Genomic DNA, 22,784 nt, shown 5'->3' on the forward strand with positions numbered 1-22,784 from the left:
ACTGAGGAATCCGTACTCCTACGGGAGGGTGTATAGCCAGAAGGGGAGGGGCCTTACACTTTTAAGTGTAGTACTTTGTGCGGCCTCCGGAGGCAGTAGCTATACACCCAATTGTCTGGGTCTCCCAATTGGAGCTAGAAGAAAAGGAATTTACGGTAAGTAAACAAAATTCCCTTCTTTCCCAATCTGTCAATTTTGTGTTTTTGCAGCCTTTGTTCACCATACAAAGTAATGAGTGTGAGGTATCAACCGGCTGTATTACAAAGGGCCGGTATGTTATGCAGAAGCGTGGGTGCTCTGCAATGTGAAGCTGGCTGGGACCTGTGGTTCCACAGGATTGCATTACATGCAGAGCCATGGAAGGGTGTGTGATGCTGATTACACACTCCTTACCACCTGTGGGTGTGGCTCCAGGGGTTAAAGCAATCCTGTCTCTGAACCTGGGAGAAGTGTGTCTAGGGCAGTCTAGAGAGAGACTGGCTCTAGATGTCCAGTGTGTGTGGACTGGAAACAAGTTAGAGCAGAGCCAGGAGCTCTGGGTGTTTCAGCCTGCATGGAGGCTGATCACAAGGCTCTGATATAGAGTCTGAGGTGAGTGCGGCCAAGCCAGGCCAGGGCTGTAGGGCCGAATCTCTCCTGGAGGAGAGACAGACAGGGGTCTGCAGAGGGCCCTGGGTGCTGGAAGGATCCTTGGCTAGAGTTGTACGCTGGCAGGAGCCAGAGAGTAGGGAAGTTGCTAAACTTCTATTATGGACTTATTGTTTATGTTTGAGGGCAGTTTATGCTGAGTGTTTTTAAATAAACTGCCAGAATTTCTATGAAGAGACTGTGTACGTGTGTTGCTGAAGCTACCTCACACCGCTGCAAGCGAGTGAAACCCCCACGTTGCAGGGCGCAACGTTCACATGAGGAAGTGCAAAAACAGTGCCCAAAAACACAACTATGCATTTTTGCTTTTTTTGGTGAAAAAAACTAATTTTATTAAATATGTACTGTACACAAATGAAATATATAACGTGAACAAAATAAAATGCCAGAAAAATATCGACAAAACGTGGAAAAAAAATAGTAAAATCTACTTTTTGTAAGCAGTTTTTTTTTTTGTTTTTTTTTTTACTGCCAAGAGAGCAGGTTTTGCTTACAGAAAAATAAAAGTACAAAAAAGCAAATGTGAACATAGCCTTTGTGTCAGCCTATTGGTGGCAGGCAGCCGTATACAAGCATGGTTCATGTATCCCCTAATGAAGGCTACAAGAGTAAGTTCAAAAATCCGCATTTTGGGACAATGGGAGTATGTGTAAGCCTATATGTTTTTCAGTCATTACTGGATTTACAATATTTTAGATGCATTTTTTTTTTTTTAAGCAAAATGGCATCTCTCTACAAAAAAAAAAAGTGTCCTGGTCCCCAGGTGGGGTGGCGTCTTTGACTTTCTGTTCCAGTTCCCCGCTGTACGTTTCTGTTTTAGCTAAGCAAAACGCTGCTTGATCTTTCTATTGCTAACTTTCTTTTTTTCTTCATTCCTTCGCTTTCATTCTTTTTCTCTTTCAATCATACATTCATTCTCTTTCTATTTCTCTTTCATTCTTTCTGTCTTTCATCCTTTTGTTTCTTGCTCCTTCCTTTTCTTTTTCCTTCTTTCTTGCTTCATTTCTCCTGCTTTCTCTTTCATCCTCTTTCTTGCTTTCCTTTCTTTCAGTGTATCTGCTTTCACTCTTTTCTTTCTTTGTTTTGCCTTTCTTTTCTTCATCGTTCCTTATGGGAGACCCAGACAATGGGTGTATAGCTTCTGCCTCCGGAGGACACACAAAGTACTACACTCAAACGTGTAGCTCCTCCCTCCTAGCATATACACCCCCTGGTAGCCAGTCCTAGCCAGTTTCAATGCTTTGTGTTCAGGAGGTCACACACACATGCATTCTCTGATTTTTGATTTTTTTTTTTTTTTTGGATTTCAAAGATTTGGAAGAAAAGCGGGTCCAGTCTGGACTCCCGGCATGTCCCTTCTCACCCCACTGTATCGGCGGTGCTGTTAAGGTTGACTTTATAAGGCTGGAGCCTTCACATGCCGCGCTCCTTCAACATCCTCTGAGAGGCTCTGGTTTGAAGTGGGAGCCATCTCGGTTCTCACTGCTTTGCAGGAGACCGGTCTCCATCCGCAGCTCTGTTCAGGATCCTGTCGGAAGGAGCGTTTAACCCCTCTCCAGGGACATGGCCCTGCGTCTCAAAGCTAAGTATTGAGACGTTTTTACCGCTGAAAGTGGTCCTTCCAGGGGTCCCTTGTACTTTATTTATTGGGGACAGTATGTTATATCACTGTGTTAACATTTCCGGCCGGTTCCCCAGTTTTCACTGGAGAACCGCGCCGATGGTGCCTGCACGCTGGCCGCATTCTTAAATCTAGGCCCCGGCTTCGCCTGAGGCCTAGTTTCGATTCTCCTCCCCTGCATGTCAGTCAGTGCAGAGGGACAGCGTGGCTCCGCCCAGCGGCTGCTCTGCACAGGGAGCGGACACTCCTCACTGAGGAAGGATTCCCTCCCCTGTATACTTCATTTGCCCGCTCTCAGAGTAGGCCCCGCCCCCTCTCCTCGCTCCGGTCGCCATTTTCTCAGCGTTCTCTGTGTCTGCATAGGCACAGAGATACCTCATTGTGACAAATGGGGGCCTGGGCTGGGGGACTGGAGGGCACAGTAATGTAGTTTAAACTGTCTGGCTAGCCACAACCTTCGGTTGTGCAGCTGCTTATATTCTCTGTTATACTCTGCTGGGGGGCATTCTGGAGATGCATTCTCTCACAGAGCCCCCACTTCTGCAGCATGTCTCACATCAGAGCAAGGCTGCAAGGCTGTTTTTCTTAATATGCATAAACAGTGATTCCTCAGGCCTCGTCCACTTGGAGGGTCCCTCCAGCTGCTCCGGCTGGTGGCATGCATTAGCCCCCTTCTCAGGGCGATTCTGCTGCTACAGCTCGCTCACAAAGCTCTCAGAGGACTCTTCATCTGGTCTCAGATCCCGTCCTCCTAAAATGGAGACGCAGGATCCCCTGTCCCCCCGCAGCTCTGATTCACGAGCTGACTCACTGGACATGTCCTTACTGGGGGTTCGGAGTCCGAAGGTGATGCAGATGCTAATGATTTGATTGCGTCCATTATATTTGTACTGGACCTCGATCCGCCTGTATCAGGGGAGTATCCCCCCTCTGGCAGACAGACATCAGTATACCTTAAAGAGAACAAGGAGTGTGTTCCTTAACCACTCCAGTTTTCAGCCCACCGTGACCAAGCCCAGAGCTTGTCCTGACAGACGCTCCCATTAAAGCGTGGTTCTGATGACTTTTTCCCCCTTCCACCAGAGGTGGTCAAGGAGTGGGCTCATTCACCAAGGGTGGTCCCTCCGGTGTCTAGTGTTTCAGCCCGGATAGTTGTATCAGTGGCTGACGGCAAAGGATCCACTGTACATTACTTCGGTACTGGACCTCAACCCGCCAGTATGAGAGGAGCAACCCTCTCTGGCACAAAGGGGCTCCAGTTTACCTTGCCTAAGAGAACAACGAGTGTATTCCTTAACCACTCCAGTTTTTCAGGCCACTGTGACCAAGCCCAGGGTCTGTTCTGGCAAACGCTTCCCAAAGCGTGGTGCTGAGGACGGTTTTCCCCTTCCACCAGAGGTGGTCAAGGAGTGGGCTCATTCACCAAAGGTGATCCCTCCGGTGTTTAGACCCTCAGCCCGGGCCGTTGTACCAGTGGCTGATGGCTCCTCACTTACGGCTTTGCTGTCCGACAGGTTGTCCTTCTGGCCAAATCTGTATGGAGGCGGCAGGGGCCACGTTCTCCCCAGCTCTTGCAGCAGTGTGGGCTTTCAAGGCCATCTCTGCTTCTCTAGAGGAGATGTATTCCCTCACAGGGAATCTATGCCCGAAATGGTTGCCTTAACTTCCAGACTCAGTCTTTTTCATCCTCTGCCTTATCTGCCATGCTCGAGACTCTCACCGCTCTGCGGTAGCCTCGGCTAATTTCCTCGCTATCCGCAGGCTCCTATGGCTTCGGAAGTGGAAAGCGGATGCTTCTATAGAAGTTCCTTGCTGGGCTCCCTTTTGCTGGGACCAGACCATTCGGGAACAACTGGATGAAATTATTAAGGAAGCTCTTGGCGGGAAGAGTTCTTCCATGCCATAAACCTAAACCAGGTAACCTGTCCAGGGCAGGAATCAGTCGAGGTTTCGTTCCTTTCGTTCCTCCATCTGATCGTTCTCTAAGCCCTCGGCCTCGTCCACTAGCTCAGCCAAGGATTGTAAACCCAAATGACGCACGAAGCCGCGTCCTCAGAAGACCGCAGGAGATGCTACCACTAAGTCAGCCTCCTCCTGGCTATCTGGCCACGCCAGCAACGTCCTTGGTCGGTGGCAGGCTCTCCCATTTTGGCGACATATGTTTTTAACACGTCTCCGATCAGGAGGTGCGAGATACCATCTCCCACGGCTACAGGATAGGATTCTATCCAGCCCGCCAAACAGATTTTTTCTGTCAACTCCCCCCTGCTCCAAGGCCGCCGCCTTCTCACAGGCTGGGGCATTCTTGCAGGCCACTGGAGTAATTGTACCGGTTCCCGACTGGGAACGGTTCTGAGATTTCTGCTTAAATCTATGCCTAGTACCCGAGGAGGGCGGTGCCTTCCGACCTGGATCTCAAGCTTCTCAAGCATGTTCAGGTGCGGCGTTTTCGCATGGAGTCTCTGCGGTCAATCGTTGACCTAAAGAGATTCCCTAGCACCCATCGACATCAGATATGCCTATCTGCATGTGCCAATCTCAGTTCCAACCAGCGTTGGCTACGTTTTGCAATCAGAGTGGTCCAATTCGTGGTTCTTCCCTTGGGGTTAGCCACGGCCCCTCGAGTATTCTCAAAGTCGGGGCAGCTGTGATTGTGGTCCTGCACCCCTTGGGGTTGGCAGCGATCCTTTTATCCTAGACAGCCTTCTAGTCTGGGCTTCAGCCAGTGCAGACTGTTAGCGGAGTGCCTCGCTCACTCTCGCCACTCTGACCAATTCGGGTGGTTTGTCCTCTGTCCAGGTCCACTCTGACTTCGACTCAGAAGTTCACATACCCAGGGACGCAATTCGAGACTCTGTCGGCACTTGTGAAGCTGCCCTTAGTCAAACAGCAGTCCCTCCGCTGGCGGTCGACGTCGTTCCATCAGGCACCTAATACAGGTGCTGGATCAGTTCGTGGTGTCAACGGAAGAGATTCCCTTGCCCAGTTCCATCTGCGTCCTCTGCGGCTGGATATTTTCCGCCGTTGGAACAAGCTGACTCCCTCCTTCCACGGAGTGGTGGCTTCGCCACAGACCAGGGGCTCGTTTCACTGGTGGCTTCGGCCCCTCTGTCTCAGGGACGCTCCTTCCTGGCTCCGTCCCGGGTGATCCTCACCAAGATGCTAGTCTATCCGGCTGGGTAGCAGTATATCTCCTCCTTGGAGCGCAGGGCACTTGGACTCTGTCCGAATCAGCCCTCTGGATCAATGTGCTGGAATTCAGAGCTGTGTTTCTAGCTCTCCAAGCCTTTTCGTCATCTGTTGACGGCCAGGCACATTCGAGTCCAGTCAGACAACGCTACAGCGTTTGCCTCACTCAACCTCCAGGGCGGGACATCACTGTTGGAGGTTCATCGCATTCTTCTGTGGACGGAGGACTCCTAGTCCACCATATCCGCAGCCCACATCCCAGATGTGGAAAGCTGGGAGGCAGATTGTCTCAGCCGTCAAACCGTGGCTCCATGATCCTCAGGTTTTTGCGGCAGACGCACTGGTTCAAGTTTGGTCCCAGTTTCGTCTGTCTTATGTGTTTCACCCTCTAGTTCTTGACCAGAGTCCTGCGCAAGATCAGAAAGGAGGGCCGTGGGGTCATTCTCATTACTCCAGACTGACCCAGGCAGGCTTGGTACCCTGACCTTCTCCGTCTGTCCGTAGAGGTGCCATGGCATCTCCCGGACTGTTCCTCTCACGAGGTCCGTCTTTTCCGCCAGAATCTGCGGCTCTCAGATTGACGGCGTGGCTTTTGAGTCATGGATCTTGACAACTTCTGGTATCCCTCCTGAAGTCATCTCCACTATGACTCGAGCTCTGAAGTATCCTTTGGCCTTTTGGCCTTGCTGACCCTCCTGTTCCTTCTACAGTACGGTCTGCAGCTAGGACTATCCCTCAATTCCCTTAAGGGATAGGTCTCGGCTCTGTCAGTGTTGTACCAGCGGCGTATTGCCCGGCTAGCTCAGGTGCGTTCCTTCATGCAGGGCGCATCTCACATCATTCCGCCTTACCGGCGGCCTTTAGAGCCCTGGGACCTTATTTCGGTCCTCACGGTTTTTGGAAACCCCCCTTTGAGCCTCTTAGGGAGGTTTCTTTGTTTAGTTTCTCATAGAAAGTGGTCTTTCTAGTGGCCATTACTTCCCTCAAGAGAGTCTCTGTTTTGGCTGCACTCTCTTCGGAGTCCCCCCTTTTTGGTTTTTCATCAAGACAAGGTGGTTCTCCGTCCGATTCCGGATTTTCTCCCTAAGGTGGTTGCTCCTTCCACCTTAACCGGGGCATTTTCCCTGCCTTCCTTTTGTCCGGCTCCTATTCATCACCTTGAAGAGGCGTTGCATACTCTGGATCTGGTGCGGGTGCTCCGGATCTATGTGTCTCGCACCGCTGTTCCTAGGCGGTGCACCTCTCTTTGTGCTGACCACTGGTCAGCGTAAGGGCCTCTCGGCATTTAAGCCGACCCTGGCTCGATTGGTTTAGGTCGGCCATTTCCGATACCTACCATTGTACTCAAGTACCTCTCCCGTCGGGGATCAAGGCACACTTGACCAGAGCTGTTGGTGCCTCTTAGGCTTCAGGCCTAGGCCACGGCTCAGCAGGTCTGTCAGACTGCCACTTGGTCTAGTTTGCATACTTTTTCGTAGCACTACCAAGTGCATGCTCATGCTTCGGCAGATGCGAGCTTGGGCAGACGCATCCTTCAGGCGGCTGTCGCCCATTTGTGAAGTTAGGTTTCGCCTACTTCTCAGTTTCTGTTTATTTCCCACCCATGGACTGCTTTGGAACGTCCCATTGTCTGGGTCTCCCATAAGGAACGATGAAGAAAAAGAGAATTTTGTTTACTTACCGTAAATTCTTTTTCTTATAGTTCCGACATGGGAGACCCAGCACCCTCCCTGTTGCCTGTCGGCAGGTTTCTTGTTCCGTGTGTTATCACCGGCTGTTGTTGTAGACAGAGATTCCGGTTATTCCGGTTCTTGCTCTATCTCTACTTGTGGGTGGATGTCCTCCTTCAGCTTTTGCACTAAACTGGCTAGGACTGGCTACCAGGGGGTGTATATGCTAGGAGGGAGGAGCTACACGTTTGAGTGTAGTACTTTGTGTGTCCTCCGGAGGCAGAAGCTATACACCCATTGTCTGGGTCTCCCATGTCGGAACTATAAGAAAAAGAATTTACGGTAAGTAAACAAAATTCTCTTTTTTCACGCTCTTATTTTTCGCTTTACCTCTTTTTGTCTTTTTTGGTCGAGCATCCCTGTGTTTTCTATGATTTTTATGAGATGTTATAAGGCGGGTTTTACACGTTGCGACATCGCTAGCATCGGCTAGCGATGTCCAGCGCGATAGCACCTGCCCCCGTCGCACATGCGATATCTGCTGATCGCTGCCGTAGCGAATATTATCGCTACTGCAGCTTCACACGCACATACCTTGTCGGCGACGTCGCGGTGACCGCCGAACAATCCCTCCTTCAAGGGGGAGGTGCGTTCGGCGTCACCGCGACGTCACTAAGCGGTCGGCCAATAGAAGCGGAGATGTGTGGGACATAACATCCCGCCCACCTTCTTCCTTCCGCATTGACGGTGGACGCAGGTAAGGAGATGTTTGTCGTTCCTGCGGCTTCACACACAGATGTGTGGTGCTGCAGGAAAGACAAACAACAAAGTATCTGCAGCTGGAGCGACATTATGAAAATGAACGACGTGACACAGATCAGTGATTTTTTGACTGTTTGACCGGTGCCGGATGTGCGTCACAACAACCGTGACCCCGACGATATATCGGTAGCGATGTCGCAACGTGTAAAGCCCGCCTAAGTTTTGTTTGGGACTAGAGAAATTTGTTTTTTGTTTTTTTTCCGAAAAAGCAACACTTTTCAAAAGTCTGTGTCTGATATTGTAACAAACCCCCACTTAAGAGAATCTGTCAACAGGTTTTTGCTCCCTCATCTGACAGCAACATAATGTAGGCAGAGAGACTCTGAATCCAATGGTGTATCACTTAGATTACTGGGTGCAGCCATTCTCACACAATCAAGGAATTGAGTTTTAGGGTAAGAACACACTTTGCGTTCACCTACTTGCATTTCTAAACGCACGTTTTGTGCTTAATTGATTTGACCAAACTTGCCTTTTTCAGAAATTTAGCGCTGAAAACGCATGTGTATTTACCGCATTTTAGATGCGTTTTCAGCGCTCTTTACCTGCTTTTTCACCTGCGTTTTGACAGATGCGTTTAACATCAAAACACTGCTAAATAAAGTTTAATCAGTCATACAGAATGAAAAAAAAGAGAAAAAAAAGGATCAAATCTATATTAATAGGAAAAATAAGGAAAAGCGATATTTCATAAAATTCTAGTGGTAATATACATTTTATCGCTAAAATAGCAGTAAATGCATATTTTACTTAAATTTAATTGTCTGATTATGTGTGTGTGTAAAGGGACATATCAAATCATTAATTTGATGTCCATAAAGCATGTGTTTTGGAAGTTCAAAACGCATGTTTTCTGCACATAAAAAGCAGCTAAAACGCAGGAATTTTAAGGAATCTTGGTTTTTGCCATTTCTCATTGACTTCACTGTTAGCAAAACGCACCCAAAATGGCAAAAACAACTGACATGCTGCTTCTTTGAACGCATGGTTTTTGCCACAAAATATGCAAATTAAATGCAGCGTTTAGAAACGCAAAGTGCGGTCTGAAAATCCCTATTTTCCATTGATTTTGCTGGAAAAACAAAACGCATGCCTTTTGGCATGAAATAAGGTGCTTCTCAAAACGGACCTAAAAAGCAGCTGAAACGCAAAGTTTGTTCTTACCCTTAAGCATGTAGCTGAGCCCAGGCAGCTGTCCTACCCACACCAGGCTCTCAATAAAGAATGTGCATTGAGTGTGAGGGGTCAGACACAGTAGAGGGCGTGTCGGACTTCTCTGCACTTGCAATGATAATCACAGGGTAGTAAAACAATTAATTTAATTCAACAACAGTACACACACAGATAAGAGAGGCATAGCTGCTTTTTTGGGGAGGGGGGTTTGACCCCTACATAATGCTGTTCTCAGCTTACATAGTAAAAAGTTGCTGACAAATTGCCTTTTAAGTGTGGATGAGCTGTAAAATCTGTTACATCACAGAAAAGACTGGCACCGTTTTTGATTAAAAAGGATGGTTTTGTTTTTCCTTGACACCTCCTTTATAATAAATGGTGGTGAACACATTTCCATTTCAGGTTTGCCCCATACTGTAACCAATACCACAGCAGTTGGATCAGGAATATCACAAGAAAGAGCTCCTAAGAAGTCAGAAATGCATGCGATGCTGGCAGTATATAAAGTACAAGCACAACAGGTATGAAATTGGGTACGAGCACTAGAGTTGTGATGGTGTGCACTACAGCATTTATTTCAGGAGCCCAGAATACTGAACGATCCCGTGGAACAGTTATGCGGGCGTCACACGAGGCGATCTATCGTGCGATCGCATGTGCGATCGTACCCGCCCCCGTCGTTTGTGTGTCACGGGCAAATCGCTGCCAGTGTCGCACAAAGTCGTTTAACCCCCGTCACACGTACTTACGTGCTGAGCGACGTCGCTGTGGGCGGCGAACATCCACTTCCTGAAGGGGGTGGGACGTTTAGCGTCACAGCGACGTCACACAGTGGCCGGCCAATAGAAGCGGAGGGGCGGAGATGAGCGGGACGTAAACATCCCGCCCACCTCCTTCCGCATAGCCGGCGGGACGCAGGTAAGCTGTGTTCATCATTCCCGGGGTGTCACACAGTGCAGTGTCTGCTACCCCGGGTACGATAAACAACCGTCGCAAAGTAAAATAAACGATATTTTAAAAATAAACCACGAGTACACAATTTGTCACCGATTTGCAATCGCTCGTAGGTGTCACACGGGACGACGTCGCCAACGAAGCCGGATGTGCGTCACGAAAACCGTGACCCCGACGACCTAGCGCACGATAGATCGCCTCATGTGACGCCCGCATTAGTCCACAGATTTTGGTGTTCTCTGAGCAAAAACGTTATCAGATGGCTTTGCGTGAAGGAGCCCTGCAGGCCATGTATGAACATGAATGTTGCAATAATTAGAAAGTCCGAGCTCTCTTTAAAAAGGTTATCAAGGACTTTTTTTTTTTTTTTTTACCGATGAGGCTAAGAACTTACAGGCTCAGGCGCCGGTACTTCTGGCTCAGACGTCGGTATGTCGACAAAGCAGCTCTTTGTCTTCCGCTCTGCTCTATTGGCAAGGTGTCACTGCTGACATCATGCTAATAGGTAGCGGGGAGCTGGCTATTCATCAGTATAATATTGGAAGTGACGTCCCATTGATAAAGCAGAGACAAAGAGAAAAAGCTGCTATGTGGAAGTAACGTCCCAGCAAGCTGTAGAATCTACATGAGGAGCTAGTTGGAAGAGATTGTTGCAGGGCAGAACAGGCAAGTAGTTAAGAACTTAGAAAGCCAGCAGGCTGGAGGCACTCACGAGGTGAATTCTCTGCTTTTATTCAAATGTTAGTAAATAGGCATATGGGGAGGGAAAGGGTGAGAGGCACGCTGGAATACAGCCGTTTCGCACCACTAGGGGCGCTTCTATGGGTCCACAGTCACAGGTGTGGACCCGTAGAAGCGCCCCTAGTGGTGCGAAATGGCAGGTACTTACTAACGCCAAAGCGGGAAAAAGTCCTTGATAATCTATTTAACATGCCAGGTATATGCTTTTTGTTACCAAGCTCAATATATAACGCACACTTTAGAAAAACATGTAATTAATCGCAGTACAATGATGGAGGTGGCACTTGTGATATTTCACCTTACTGCTTCATCCATAGCATTGTAAAAAAAAAATATAGGTAAGACTTTTTTTTTTTTTTTTTTAATACCTACAGAGACAGAGGACAATATAGAAGCAACAATCACATGACATAGCCCCTGACTGCAGAATTCTGGCTTTTGAACTGTGACCTGTTTTAACTTATTTGGGATTTGTGTGATTTAGATATATGGGATTTATTTGGGATCTTTCGGAGTTGAATTGGAACATTGGTTTCCGAAATGGAACATATACAGGGTGATTCACTCGCTATTTTACTTTGATCGCCTCATTTAGAAGCAATTTTTCAATCTTACTGAAGTTTGGCCTATACATACTTTGGTTGATGGAAAATTGATGTGTTAACCTTTTCCTATCCAATAAAATTTCCTGTTCTGCCCATTGAAATCCCAATAGCACTATGCACGAAGTCCTGCCTGCTATGCTTAGAAAATGGACTTTCCACTGAGTGGCCCGCTAGAAGAGACTTAGGGCAGTAAAATGCGTATGAATTATTGATGTCCCCTGCCAGGTGACAAAGGAGCGTAACAGAATTTTTGGAATGTCCCCCCGGGGGGGACTCAGGATAGGAAGAGGTTAAAGCAGTTGTTGAAAATGTCCACCATTCACATCCAAGCACACCTACACGTGCCGTTCCATACTGTTGAATGTATTCCGCAGGACGTCTGGGGTCATAGCCTGAGGTTCTCACTGAATGTTCTTTCAGAGTTCCTGTAATGTATGTTGCTTGTTATTGTACACCTGACCTTTCAAATGGCCCCAAATGAAAAAAAAATCAGGCTAGTCTGGTGATCTTGGTGGCAAAAGTGCCTTGGAGAAGGCTTCATTCTTGTAGTGGAGACAACCAGTGGGGGTGACAAGTCTGTGAGACCACTTGTAGCAAGGATGTTTATCGTCACTGAGGTTCATTGTACTGCCACTTCTCATGAACCAAAGTGTATGTACGGTACATATGTCAGTACTGTTAAGTCACTTTTAGATGTTACAGCACATTTTCCGGGTACAGTAGCTAGTGAATCATGCTATATAACAATTGTTCACCATGACAGAAGATTTTAAAGATGCCCAATACACTTTAGATAGCTGTTGCCTGAACACATGTGGGCAATATATTTATTCTGGCTTCCCCATAGACATGAATGTACTTCTCACCTAAGCTGCTAGCTTAATGACTGTCTTACTGTTCATCACATAAAAAGGCCAGGTTGATGCATCATTTACATAACTCTCTGCAGTGCTCTGGTTCTTCGGTTGATTATTTTATTTTTTCCTGAAACAGGACTGGGATTACATAGAAAATGAGAAACTCTATTTGGAAGCTTTGAAGAAATAGTCTTCCTACCCATTGAGCGTATGAATGCAATAAAAAGTTTACTTCACAGGACACCACAGAAGTTTCTGGGGAACTACTGACCCTGATCTGATATTTTATATGACTTTTATACTAATAAATAAAATATTGTATATTGTTATTATTCTGCTTTTTCTTTCCTTCGATGGCAGACTAGGACCTACACACATTTTTAACATTAACCTCTTCCTGATATAACGTACTATTACATCCTATAAGTTGGGTTCACATGTATGGGGTGGGCTCAGGAGTCATTCCAAGCAAATGCCGACTGAAATACTAAGGCTAGACCCACATTGCGTTTGTGCCCACTGTCAGGTGTATACCCTCAGAAGAAATATACCTGACACTGGCCACTTTCAAGATTGGTAATGAGTAGAAATAGGCGAGCAGTAAAATACTTGGGTGCTTGGTCCTTGAGTTGAGCAGGTCAGTCGAGTTGAGCACTACATCCTAAAACATTGCTTTAATCCCAATGAGATCTATTCAGAGACTGTGACTGGCTCTCTCTGGGGTGCGTGTTGTGGTCATTGTTTCACAGAATAAACATCTGAACACCTGTGATACTCGGCTGAGCTCCACGAGTACTTGCGCACCCTGATAATCGATTTAAGTAACCAGCAGTGGCGAGCACGCTCGCTCATCACTAGTATTGAGTAGTGCTGAGCAAGCATTACCCTGCTCAGGTGTTCTGTACTCGTAAGGAGCAGTTGGATGCTCGGACAGGCTCTACTCATGTACCGAATATAATCTAAGTCAACGGGAGGTCAATCTTCTGGAAAAATGCTTGCATTCCCCATTGACTTCCATTATACTCGGTACATGAGTTGATCCCATCCGACTGTTCATTACAAGTACAGAGTGCCAGAGCATGGTATTGCTCTCCTCACTAGTAATGAAGCATCTGTCCATTCAAAAAAATATACCTAATGGTATATGTTTCCTTTCAGTGGCCCCTCTATAGAAGCAATCTGCTGCTTCCTATATAGTTGAACAATTGGTATGTAGATTCCTACCTGCCAGGGGCGAAAAGAACACACTTGCCCTATGTCTCGTGAATAAGGCCTATAGCACGGTTAAACTATAAGTTGGGATAAGCTCCCGACATAGCTAAACTTACAGTATATCTACACAGACACCATGTGCACTTAAACAGCAGTAACTGGCGGTAGCTTAGGTTAACTATTTTTAAACAAACAAAACAGTACAGCAGCACTCTAAGATCTATGTAAACGATATATGAATTTTGGACTGCATTACTGCTACATCAAATATTCATTTAAAAATGTTCATATCGCACCTGTTCACACTTTCTTTATTCTGTTTGGAAGTAAAGGTTAGTTTGTTTTTTTTCCCTACTGTACTATGAGGTTGTAACTGCTTCCATATTTGGCGGAGTACTCCTCCCATCAGTGTATGGGCACAGTCAGATGGCTGTATGACGATGGCATGGCAATGCGCGGACTGGCTGGTGGCTCTTCTGACCCAAGCGCGACAGCTGTCACACTAGGGTAAGGAGAGACACTGGCCAGTCTGAGCATTGCGATGCGATAGTTTTCTGTGCTATAGAGCCTTCTGACTGATTAGTGCTGGATCCTACCCGCCCTTTAAATTTGTAGGCTTTTAGCCTTGGAGAGGCATGTTTGATAAATACTAGGTATAGGGTTCCATCAAAGAAAGGTTGCCTTGTCACGGCTGGTGGGCTGTTATGAATTGGCCAATTTGTGTTATGTACCTCCATTTTATAAGAATATTCTATATACTAGCGCAGTCCAAATTTCATATTCATTTTTTGCATACATCCTAGCGTTTACAGAGTCCTGCTGTATTCTTTTAAATATTATGCAGTGATAGCAGTTTGCACCAGTTCACACTTGCTTTATTCTGTCTGAAGGGGCTGGTCAGTTATTTTTATTTTTTTTGCAGTAACCATCTAAAATGCTGCTGACTGCATTTAAATAACGTGATTGCCTGTGCGAGTGTGTACAGGCTCCCATTTAGCTCTTTGTGATGCAATCTTGGAAAGCCAATGAGTTGTTCGAAGTAAGTAGTTCCCTTTTCTGTCTTTAAAATAATGAAATAAAGCATTCTTACCTCTGTTTCCATAAAAGTCCAAACTGTCAATGAAAAATAATCTGTAAATGCAGTCAAGAGAAAAAAAAATTCTAAACTCCAAGATTGCAGTGAAAAGTGATCAAAACCAAAGTGGTATCAATAAAGTCAGTTCGCCATCAACAGATACATAAAAGGTAACAGATTTCAGAAAATGGACACACAAAACAACTGTTTTTTGTTTTAAGTAAAATTAGTGATTTTTTTTTTTCCTTTCACTTCAACCCCCTCCCCCGAAAAAAACAAACAAACCGAAAAAGAAAACGTAAGTTCAGGCATCACCGGAATTGAGGAACTTGGAAAATCTCTTCATAGGTAATTTTTTTGCTGCACAATGAGCACCATAAGAAGGAAAAAAAAAGCAAAAAACAATCAGAATTACATTGGTTTTTTTTCCCATCCCACTTGAATTTTTTTTTTTTTCCCCGTTTCACAGTACATTGTAGTAAAATGATCGGCAACATTCAAAAATACACTTGGCAAAAAAAGCCCACGTACAACTGTTAACAATAAATAAAAAAAAAAGTATGGCTCTTTAAAAATAGAAGAAAAACCAAGTGTAAAAAAAAGAAAATTGACCACAACTGAAAGGAGTTGAAGGGCATATATCGTGTTCTCTGTGAGATTGTGCAAAATCTAACAATTTTTATGTTGTATCCTGCTTTTGTCTAGATATTAATGTTAGCAATATGCTGAATACCTATCACGGGGTATGTAATGATGGGTCAGGTGACCCTAGGCTGGCCCTCAGACTAGAGTCCCTGCGCTGTCCCTTAGCTTGGAAGTAGGTTTGATGATAGCCAGGTCCGAGCCCCCAGCGTGACCCTAACTCCCGTCCGAGCCCTGGTTTTACTCCCCTTCTCCAACAGCCTCGGGGCAGGCCGGAAAACACAAATTCAAAACCCCACAAAGTGACACAGATAAGGGAGAATGGAAACTCATATGCACAACACTCAAAACACACAGTGACAATATGTGTATTAGGAAACAACGAAAAAGGGGGAAGTAATGCACAACAGGGGGACACTCACACCACTCAGAAGCGCAACATAGATCACCATAAATGGGAAAATCACCAAGATCAGGATCGCTGAAGCTATAATCGGCACACACAGGAAGGAAGCCATGCTTTAAATAGGGAGGAGACAGCTCCATGAGGCAATTAGCAACCTGAGCACTTAATTCCTGCTCACTAGTGTGCAGGAATTAACTCGTGGAGAGCTGAAGACCAGTGAATCTGAACAAGCAGATGCCTGGCTCTGGCTGAAATATACAGAAGCCTCATGTTGGTTGTAAGACTCTGTGATGTGAACAGAGCCAGACAATGTTGTGCCAGCAGGTGTGTACAAAGCCAAACATAGGAAGACAATCGCCCCCTAATATTCTTTGTACTCATTATCAGAAAGTTTACATTGGAAGAGATTTATCAAGCTAAATGCTCCAGCATTCTCACATATGTGTTAAAAAAAACCTTTTCATGACCCACACCATATTTATTATGTGTTTTACAAATTTCTGCAAGGGACATGGCCTCAAAGCAAGGAATTATTGGAAAAAGATGTGGCCTAAAGTGCAAAACAATATCCAAAAAAATAGTTGTAGAATACTTTTCTGGTACAAAGTAAGCCAACTATAAGGTGGCATAAACTTCCCCAAGACAGTCCTTAAAACTAGACAAATTTCTCAATAAATCTGGCGCATTTTAAGACCATCTAGTCAAACTTTGCACTGTCTAAGAATTAGACAATATTGATACATTTTCCCCATTATGTTTATGGGGCTGATGGATAAGAAGCAGCTTCTAGTGCATTGAATATTATCTGGCCTGCAAAATAACAGGAATCACTCCATGTACAAAGTCCAGACCGTGAAATTGAATATTTGTGACGTCCACTGGACAAATTAGTTTATCACTTGTAACGTTGCGCCCTGCAACGTGGGGGTTCCACTCGCTTGCAGCGGTGTGAGGTAGCTTCAGCAACACACGTACACAGTCTCTTCATAGAAATTCCGGCAGTTTATTTAAAAACACTCAGCATAAACTGCCCTCAAACATAAATAATAAGTCCATAATGGAAGTTTTAGCAACTTCCCCACTCTCTGGCTCCTGCCAGCGTACCACTCTAACCAAGATTCCTTCCAGCACCCAGGGCCTTCTGCAGACCCCTGTGTCTCTCCTCCTGGAGAGATTCAGCCCTACAGCCCTGGCCTGGCTGCACTCACCTCAGACTCAATATCAGAGCCTTGTGTTCAGCCTCCACACAGGCTGATACACCCAGAGCTCCCGGCTCTGCTCTCACTTGTTTCCAGTCCACACACTGGACGTCTGGAGCTAGTCTCTATCTAGACTGCCCTAGACACACTCCACCAAGGTTCAGAGACAGGATTGCTTTAACCCCTGGAGCCACACCCACAGGTGGTAAGGAGTCTGTAATCAGCATCACACACCCTTCCATGGCTCTGCATGTAATGCAATCCTGTGGAACCACAGGTCCCAGCCAACTTCACATTGCAGAGCACCCATGCTTCTGCAAAACATACCGGCCCTTTGTAATACAGCCGGTTGATAAGTCACACACTATGAGAAGGAGTACAAAAACATCAATAGTGCACCATAATATAACATATTTTGACAAGATTTTTTTTTTTTTTAGAATTTAAAGTGTTATTCCCAAAACAACTATTATAATAAAGTACATATTTCTTTAATTAGTGCCAATATATCTCATTTTTAAATCTAACCCATATTGCGCATATTACCCCCAAAAGGCATACCCAAAAAACCCTTCCCTTTATATTCTCCCATCCTTCGATTGAACTTGATACAAACGTATAAAGCAGGTTTCCAGCAATAGTGCTGATATATAATAATACTAGCTATACTACCCGGCTTCGCCCGGGTTAATAACTGCTGTTAACAAAATAGAATGTATTAACAAAAATGTATTCTGCACACAAAACAAATAGATAGAAATGTAATTATAATGTCTGTCTCCCCCTCTGGATATATCTCTGTCTCTCTCTTTCTATCTCTTTGTCTGTCTATCTATCTCTTTCCCTGTCTGTCTCTTTCCCTGTCTGTCTCTTTCCCTCTCTTTCCTTGTCTGTCTCTTTGTCTATTTACCTTTTGTCTGTCTCTTACCCTGTCTGTCTGTTTTCCTGTGTCTGTCTCGGTCGCCCCGGTTAATAACTGCTGTTAACAAAATAGAATGTATTAACAAAAATTTATTGTGTATGTTTTAGGGCGATTATGTGGCGAGGTTGGTGTATGTGTGGTGAAATGTGTGCTGAGGGTGTTATATGTGTTCAAGTACGTGGTAGCGTGTGGCGCATTTTGTGTGTGTGATCATATCCCCGAGTGTGGTGAGTATCCCATGTCGGGGCCCCACCTTAGCAACTGTACGGTATATACTCTTTGGCGCCATCACTCTCATTCTTTAAGTCCCCCTTGTTCACATCTGGCAGCTGTCAATTTGCCCCCAACACTTTTCGTTTCACTTTTTCCCATTATGTAGATAGGGGCAAAATTGATTGGTATATTGCAGGGGTGGGGAACCTTTTTACTGCCGGGGGCCATTTGGAATTTCCTACTAACCTTTGGGGGCCGCACAACATTATCAACCTGAAAAATAACCCTGCTATATTTGGTCAAACGATTAATTAACTCACCCCTATTGTGGTGGCCGGAGCTGCTTCTCTTTGGTGCGATTGTGATGTTCGGTGATATTGATCATCTTGTTTCTCACAGCTGCTTTTCCAGGTTTGTCTCTGTCTGGAGATGCTGGGGGCATACACATCACAGGAGGGGCCAGGGCGCATAAATTACAGGAGACACTGGAAGTACACATCACAGGAGGGGCTGGGGCATATACATCACAGGAGGGGCTGGGGCATATACATCAGTAGGGGGCATGGACAGCCCTGGCGGTGGCACAGACATGACTGGGGACACGCACAGCACTGGGTGGCAGCACGCACTGCACTGGGTGGCAGCACGGACTGCACTGGGTGGCAGCACGGACTGCACTGGGTGGCAACACTAGGGAGACAGACAGGTCTGGGGGAACATAGACATCAACAGAAGAGCACGGACTGGGGAGCATAGAAAGCAGTGGGAGGGTACAGACAGCAGTAGCGAGTTAAGAGCACTGAGGGGTGGCACACAGCACTGGGGAGCATGGACAGCATAAGGGGGGCACAGGCAGCACTCACCGTGGCATGGACAGCACTGGTGGCAGCATGGACAGCATTAGGTGGTGCGGACAGCACTGGTGGGGGGGCATAGACATCACCCAGGGGGTACAGACAGCAGTGAGGGGTTACACCGCGCTGAGGGGGTACACAGCACTGGGGTGTACACAGCACTAGGGGGGGTACACACAGCACTAGGGGGTACACACAGCACCTGGGGGTACACAGCACTGGGGGGTACACACTGTACTAGGAGGTACACAGCACGAGGGGGTACACACAGCACGAGGGGGTACACACAGCACGAGGGGGTACACACAGCACGAGGGGGTACACAGCACTAGGGGGTACACAGCACTAGGGGGTACACAGCACTAGGGGGTACTCACTGCACTAGGGGGTACTCACTGCACTAGGGGGTACTCACTGCACTAGGGGGTACACACTGCACTAGGGGGTACACACAGCACGAGGGGGTACACACAGCACGAGGGGGTACACACAGCACGAGGGGGTACACACTGTACTAGGAGGTACACAGCATGAGGGGGTACACACAGCATGAGGGGGTACACACAGCATGAGGGGGTACACACAGCACGAGGGGGTACACACAGCACGAGGGGGTACACACAGCACGAGGGGGTACACACTGTACTAGGAGGTACACAGCATGAGGGGGTACACACAGCATGAGGGGGTACACACAGCATGAGGGGGTACACACAGCACGAGGGGGTACACACAGCACGAGGGGGTACACACAGCACGAGGGGGTACACACAGCACTGGGGGGTACACACTGTACTAGGAGGTACACAGCACGAGGGGGTACACACAGCACGAGGGGGTACACACAGCACGAGGGGGTACACACAGCACGAGGGGGTACACAGCACTAGGGGGTACACAGCACTAGGGGGTACACAGCACAAGGGGGTACACACAGCATTAAGGGGTACACAGCATTAGGGGGTACTCACTGTACTAGGGGGTACTCACTGTACTAGGGGGTACACACTGCACTAGGGGGTACATACAGCACGAGGGGGTACACAGCACGAGGGGGTACACACAGCATTGGGGGGTACATACAGCACTGGGGGGTACACACTGTACTAGGAGGTACACAGCATGAGGGGGTACACACAGCACGAGGGGGTACACAGCACGAGGGGGTACACAGCACGAGGGGGTACACAGCACGAGGGGGTACACAGCATTAAGGGCTACACACAGCATTAAGGGGTACACACAGCATTAAGGGGTACACACAGCATTAGGGGGTACACACTGCACTAGGGGGTACACACTGCACTAGGGGGTACACACAGCATTGGGGGGTACATACAGCACGAGGGGGTACATACAGTATTGGGGGGTACACACAGTACGAGGGGGTACACAGCACTGAGCGGGGGGGGGGCAGCGATGGGTTGAGTACTCGCAGTGAGGGGGAGGGAGAGTCACACACACACAGCAGGTTCGGGAGGCTGGTAAACCTGCTGCAGCTCTTCTGTGTGACTTTATCGCAGCGTGCTGCTTCCGCCCACCAGAGCACACAGGCCGGGGATAAGCCTAGAATGTATGGGCTGCAGTCAGGTCCTGGAAGTCAGGATCTGGAGAGAGCCCGTACATTCTAGCATCTACCCACAGGGCATAAGGCAGTGGGATTTAAAGGGCCGGCAGCCGGGAAAAGCGCGGCTGCCACCAAAGCACAATGGTCCCCGGGAATGTGCCCGGGGGCCGCATAAAAAGTCGTCACGGGCCGTATACGGCCCGCGGGCCGGAGGTTCCCCACCCCTGGTATATTGGAACGCGCTGGGTTAAAGTTTCGCCTCACAACTTAGCACCCGGCGCTGCCCGGGATAGTAACTGTCTCTCTGTTTCTCTCCCATTCTCTGTCTGTCTCCCCCTCTGTATATATCTCTGTCTCTCTCTCTCTTTGTCTGTCTGCCTCTTTCCTTGTCTGTCTCTTTCTCAATCTCTTTCCCTATCTGTCTCTTTCCCTCTCTTTCCCTGTCTGTCTCTTCCCCTGTGTCTGTCTCTTTGTCTCTCTTTACCTGTCTTTGTCTGTCTCTTACCCTGTCTGTCTCTTTCCCTGTCTGTTTTCCTGTGTCTGTCTCTGTCTCTTTGTCTGTCTCTTTACCTGTCTCTCTCTTTCCCTGTCAGTCTTTCTGTGTCTGTCTCTTTGTGTCTGTCTCTTACCCTGTGTATGTCTGTTTCTTACCCTGTCTGTCTCCCACTTTCCCTGTCTGTGTCTGGCTCTTTCCCTGGCTGCATTGTGACACGCCAACATTCCATATAAGGGCGTGGCTGCGCATTCTTCTGAAGTTCTGGCTGCACTGTGGCTCCCAGCTCCATTCACTTTAATGGAGGCAGGTTTTTTGGTGAATAACTGTAAAGAGCGGGGTTAAAGTTTCCCCTCAAAACATAGCCTATGACGCTCTCTGGGTCCAGAAGTGTGAGTGTGCAAAATTTTGTGGCTGTAGCTGCGACGGTGCAGATGCCAATCCCGGACATACATACATACACACATTCAGCTTTATATATTAGATTATATCTGTATATCACTAAGAGTCTTATTTTTTCTTCCCTAATTTTAAAGAACTAATTAATAAATGTCACAATGTGACTGTAGAATAGTGAGGCACAGGAGGCTCCTATACTATCCCTCATGCTAGGGGACTCTAGGCTATCCCTAACCGCTGGATTACCCCTTGGTCGTGGAGATGCTGAAGTACCATGCCTACTATTCTCCTGACCAGAACCAAACTGTCCTCCCCACCCCACATCTGGGAAGGAATGGGCAGGGGTATGATGACAATACAGATTAAGTCAGGGAAAACCCAAAACTCAGACACACAGCAAACTCCCAGGAAAACACTGTAAGAAATGAAGGAGAAAAGCAAGTAAAATATATCTTTGTACCGTGTTAGCCAGTAGAGATAAAAAAATTGTTTAAAAGAACTGAAGTCCTCAGTGGTTGATACCTTTAAATGGCTAACTGAAAAGATGGTAATAATTGCAAGCTTTCGAGACTACTCAGGTCATCAGAAGTGTCTTTAGTTCCATAAAGATGCGGTACATTCTGGTAGCCTCCATTTTGATACAAGTAAAATATATCTTTGTACCGTGTTAGCCAGTAGAGATAAAAAAAATTGTTTAAAAGAACAGAGAGTCCTCAGTGGTTGATATCACGGAGAAAAGCAAGAGAAAGTAAGGCAGCAAAAACTGGACAACAAGAGCTAACACCACAACCGCTCATAGGAACAAAGTACTACAACCACCAGTAAGTCAGGATCACAACACCTCATCAGACCAGTATAGAGAAGCTATAGCTGGCATTAAAAGAATTATCCAGCCAGCATATACAACATATGAGGGGTGCGAATGTAACTGGCTCACCCACAGCATGTGATCAAAGGAGACTAACAAGCAGCCCAGCAGAGATTAAAGCGGGCTTTACACACAGCGACATCACTAGCGATGTGTGCTGCTGCAGGAACGACGAACAACCTGCGTCCTGCAACAGCAACAATAATCGGAAATAGAACAACCGGTCAACGATTAGGTGAGTAATTTTGATCGTTTAACGATCGTTTGTGCGTTTCACATGCAACGACGTCGCTAACGAGGCCGGATGTGTGTCATGAATTCTGTGACTCCAACGACAAGTGTATTTTTACTCTTGCTAGCCTGCCTATGAACTACAAGTCTGTGGGTTGACGCTCGAGTCTGCATGCGCTGATCACAGACATAAGAGAATTTAGCAGGCAGAATCTGTAGTCTCCACAGATCCTGACACCACCATGACAGTTTGCAAGGTTTTATTGTCCTTGTGACAGTAAATTATGATTTTTATAAATACTTCACTGCAGTTTCCTACTCTATTGTTCTTCAATTCTTGAAGAAAAAAAAATAGTGGCACTGACAATCCATAAAAATATCTCTATTTCCATGCCATTAAAAAGACGAGCGGGAGGAAGCGGT

General features: G+C 46.9%; 1 protein-coding gene across 1 annotated transcript in view; it reads left to right on the forward strand.

Annotated features, from left to right (window-relative positions):
- The window catches only part of FBF1 (Fas binding factor 1), a 159,209-nt gene extending 146,619 nt beyond the window's left edge, over nt 1-12,590 (forward strand). The window contains exons 29-30 of the mRNA XM_075349603.1: nt 9,526-9,644; nt 12,417-12,590. Of these exons, the coding sequence (XP_075205718.1) occupies nt 9,526-9,644; nt 12,417-12,470 (173 nt within the window). The 3' untranslated portion in view covers nt 12,471-12,590. The remainder of the gene's footprint in view (nt 1-9,525; nt 9,645-12,416) is intronic.
- The last annotated feature ends 10,194 nt before the right edge of the window (nt 12,591-22,784 follow it).

This window comes from Anomaloglossus baeobatrachus, chromosome 5 (assembly GCF_048569485.1).
Source record: "Anomaloglossus baeobatrachus isolate aAnoBae1 chromosome 5, aAnoBae1.hap1, whole genome shotgun sequence".
Lineage (NCBI taxonomy): Eukaryota > Metazoa > Chordata > Amphibia > Anura > Aromobatidae > Anomaloglossus > Anomaloglossus baeobatrachus.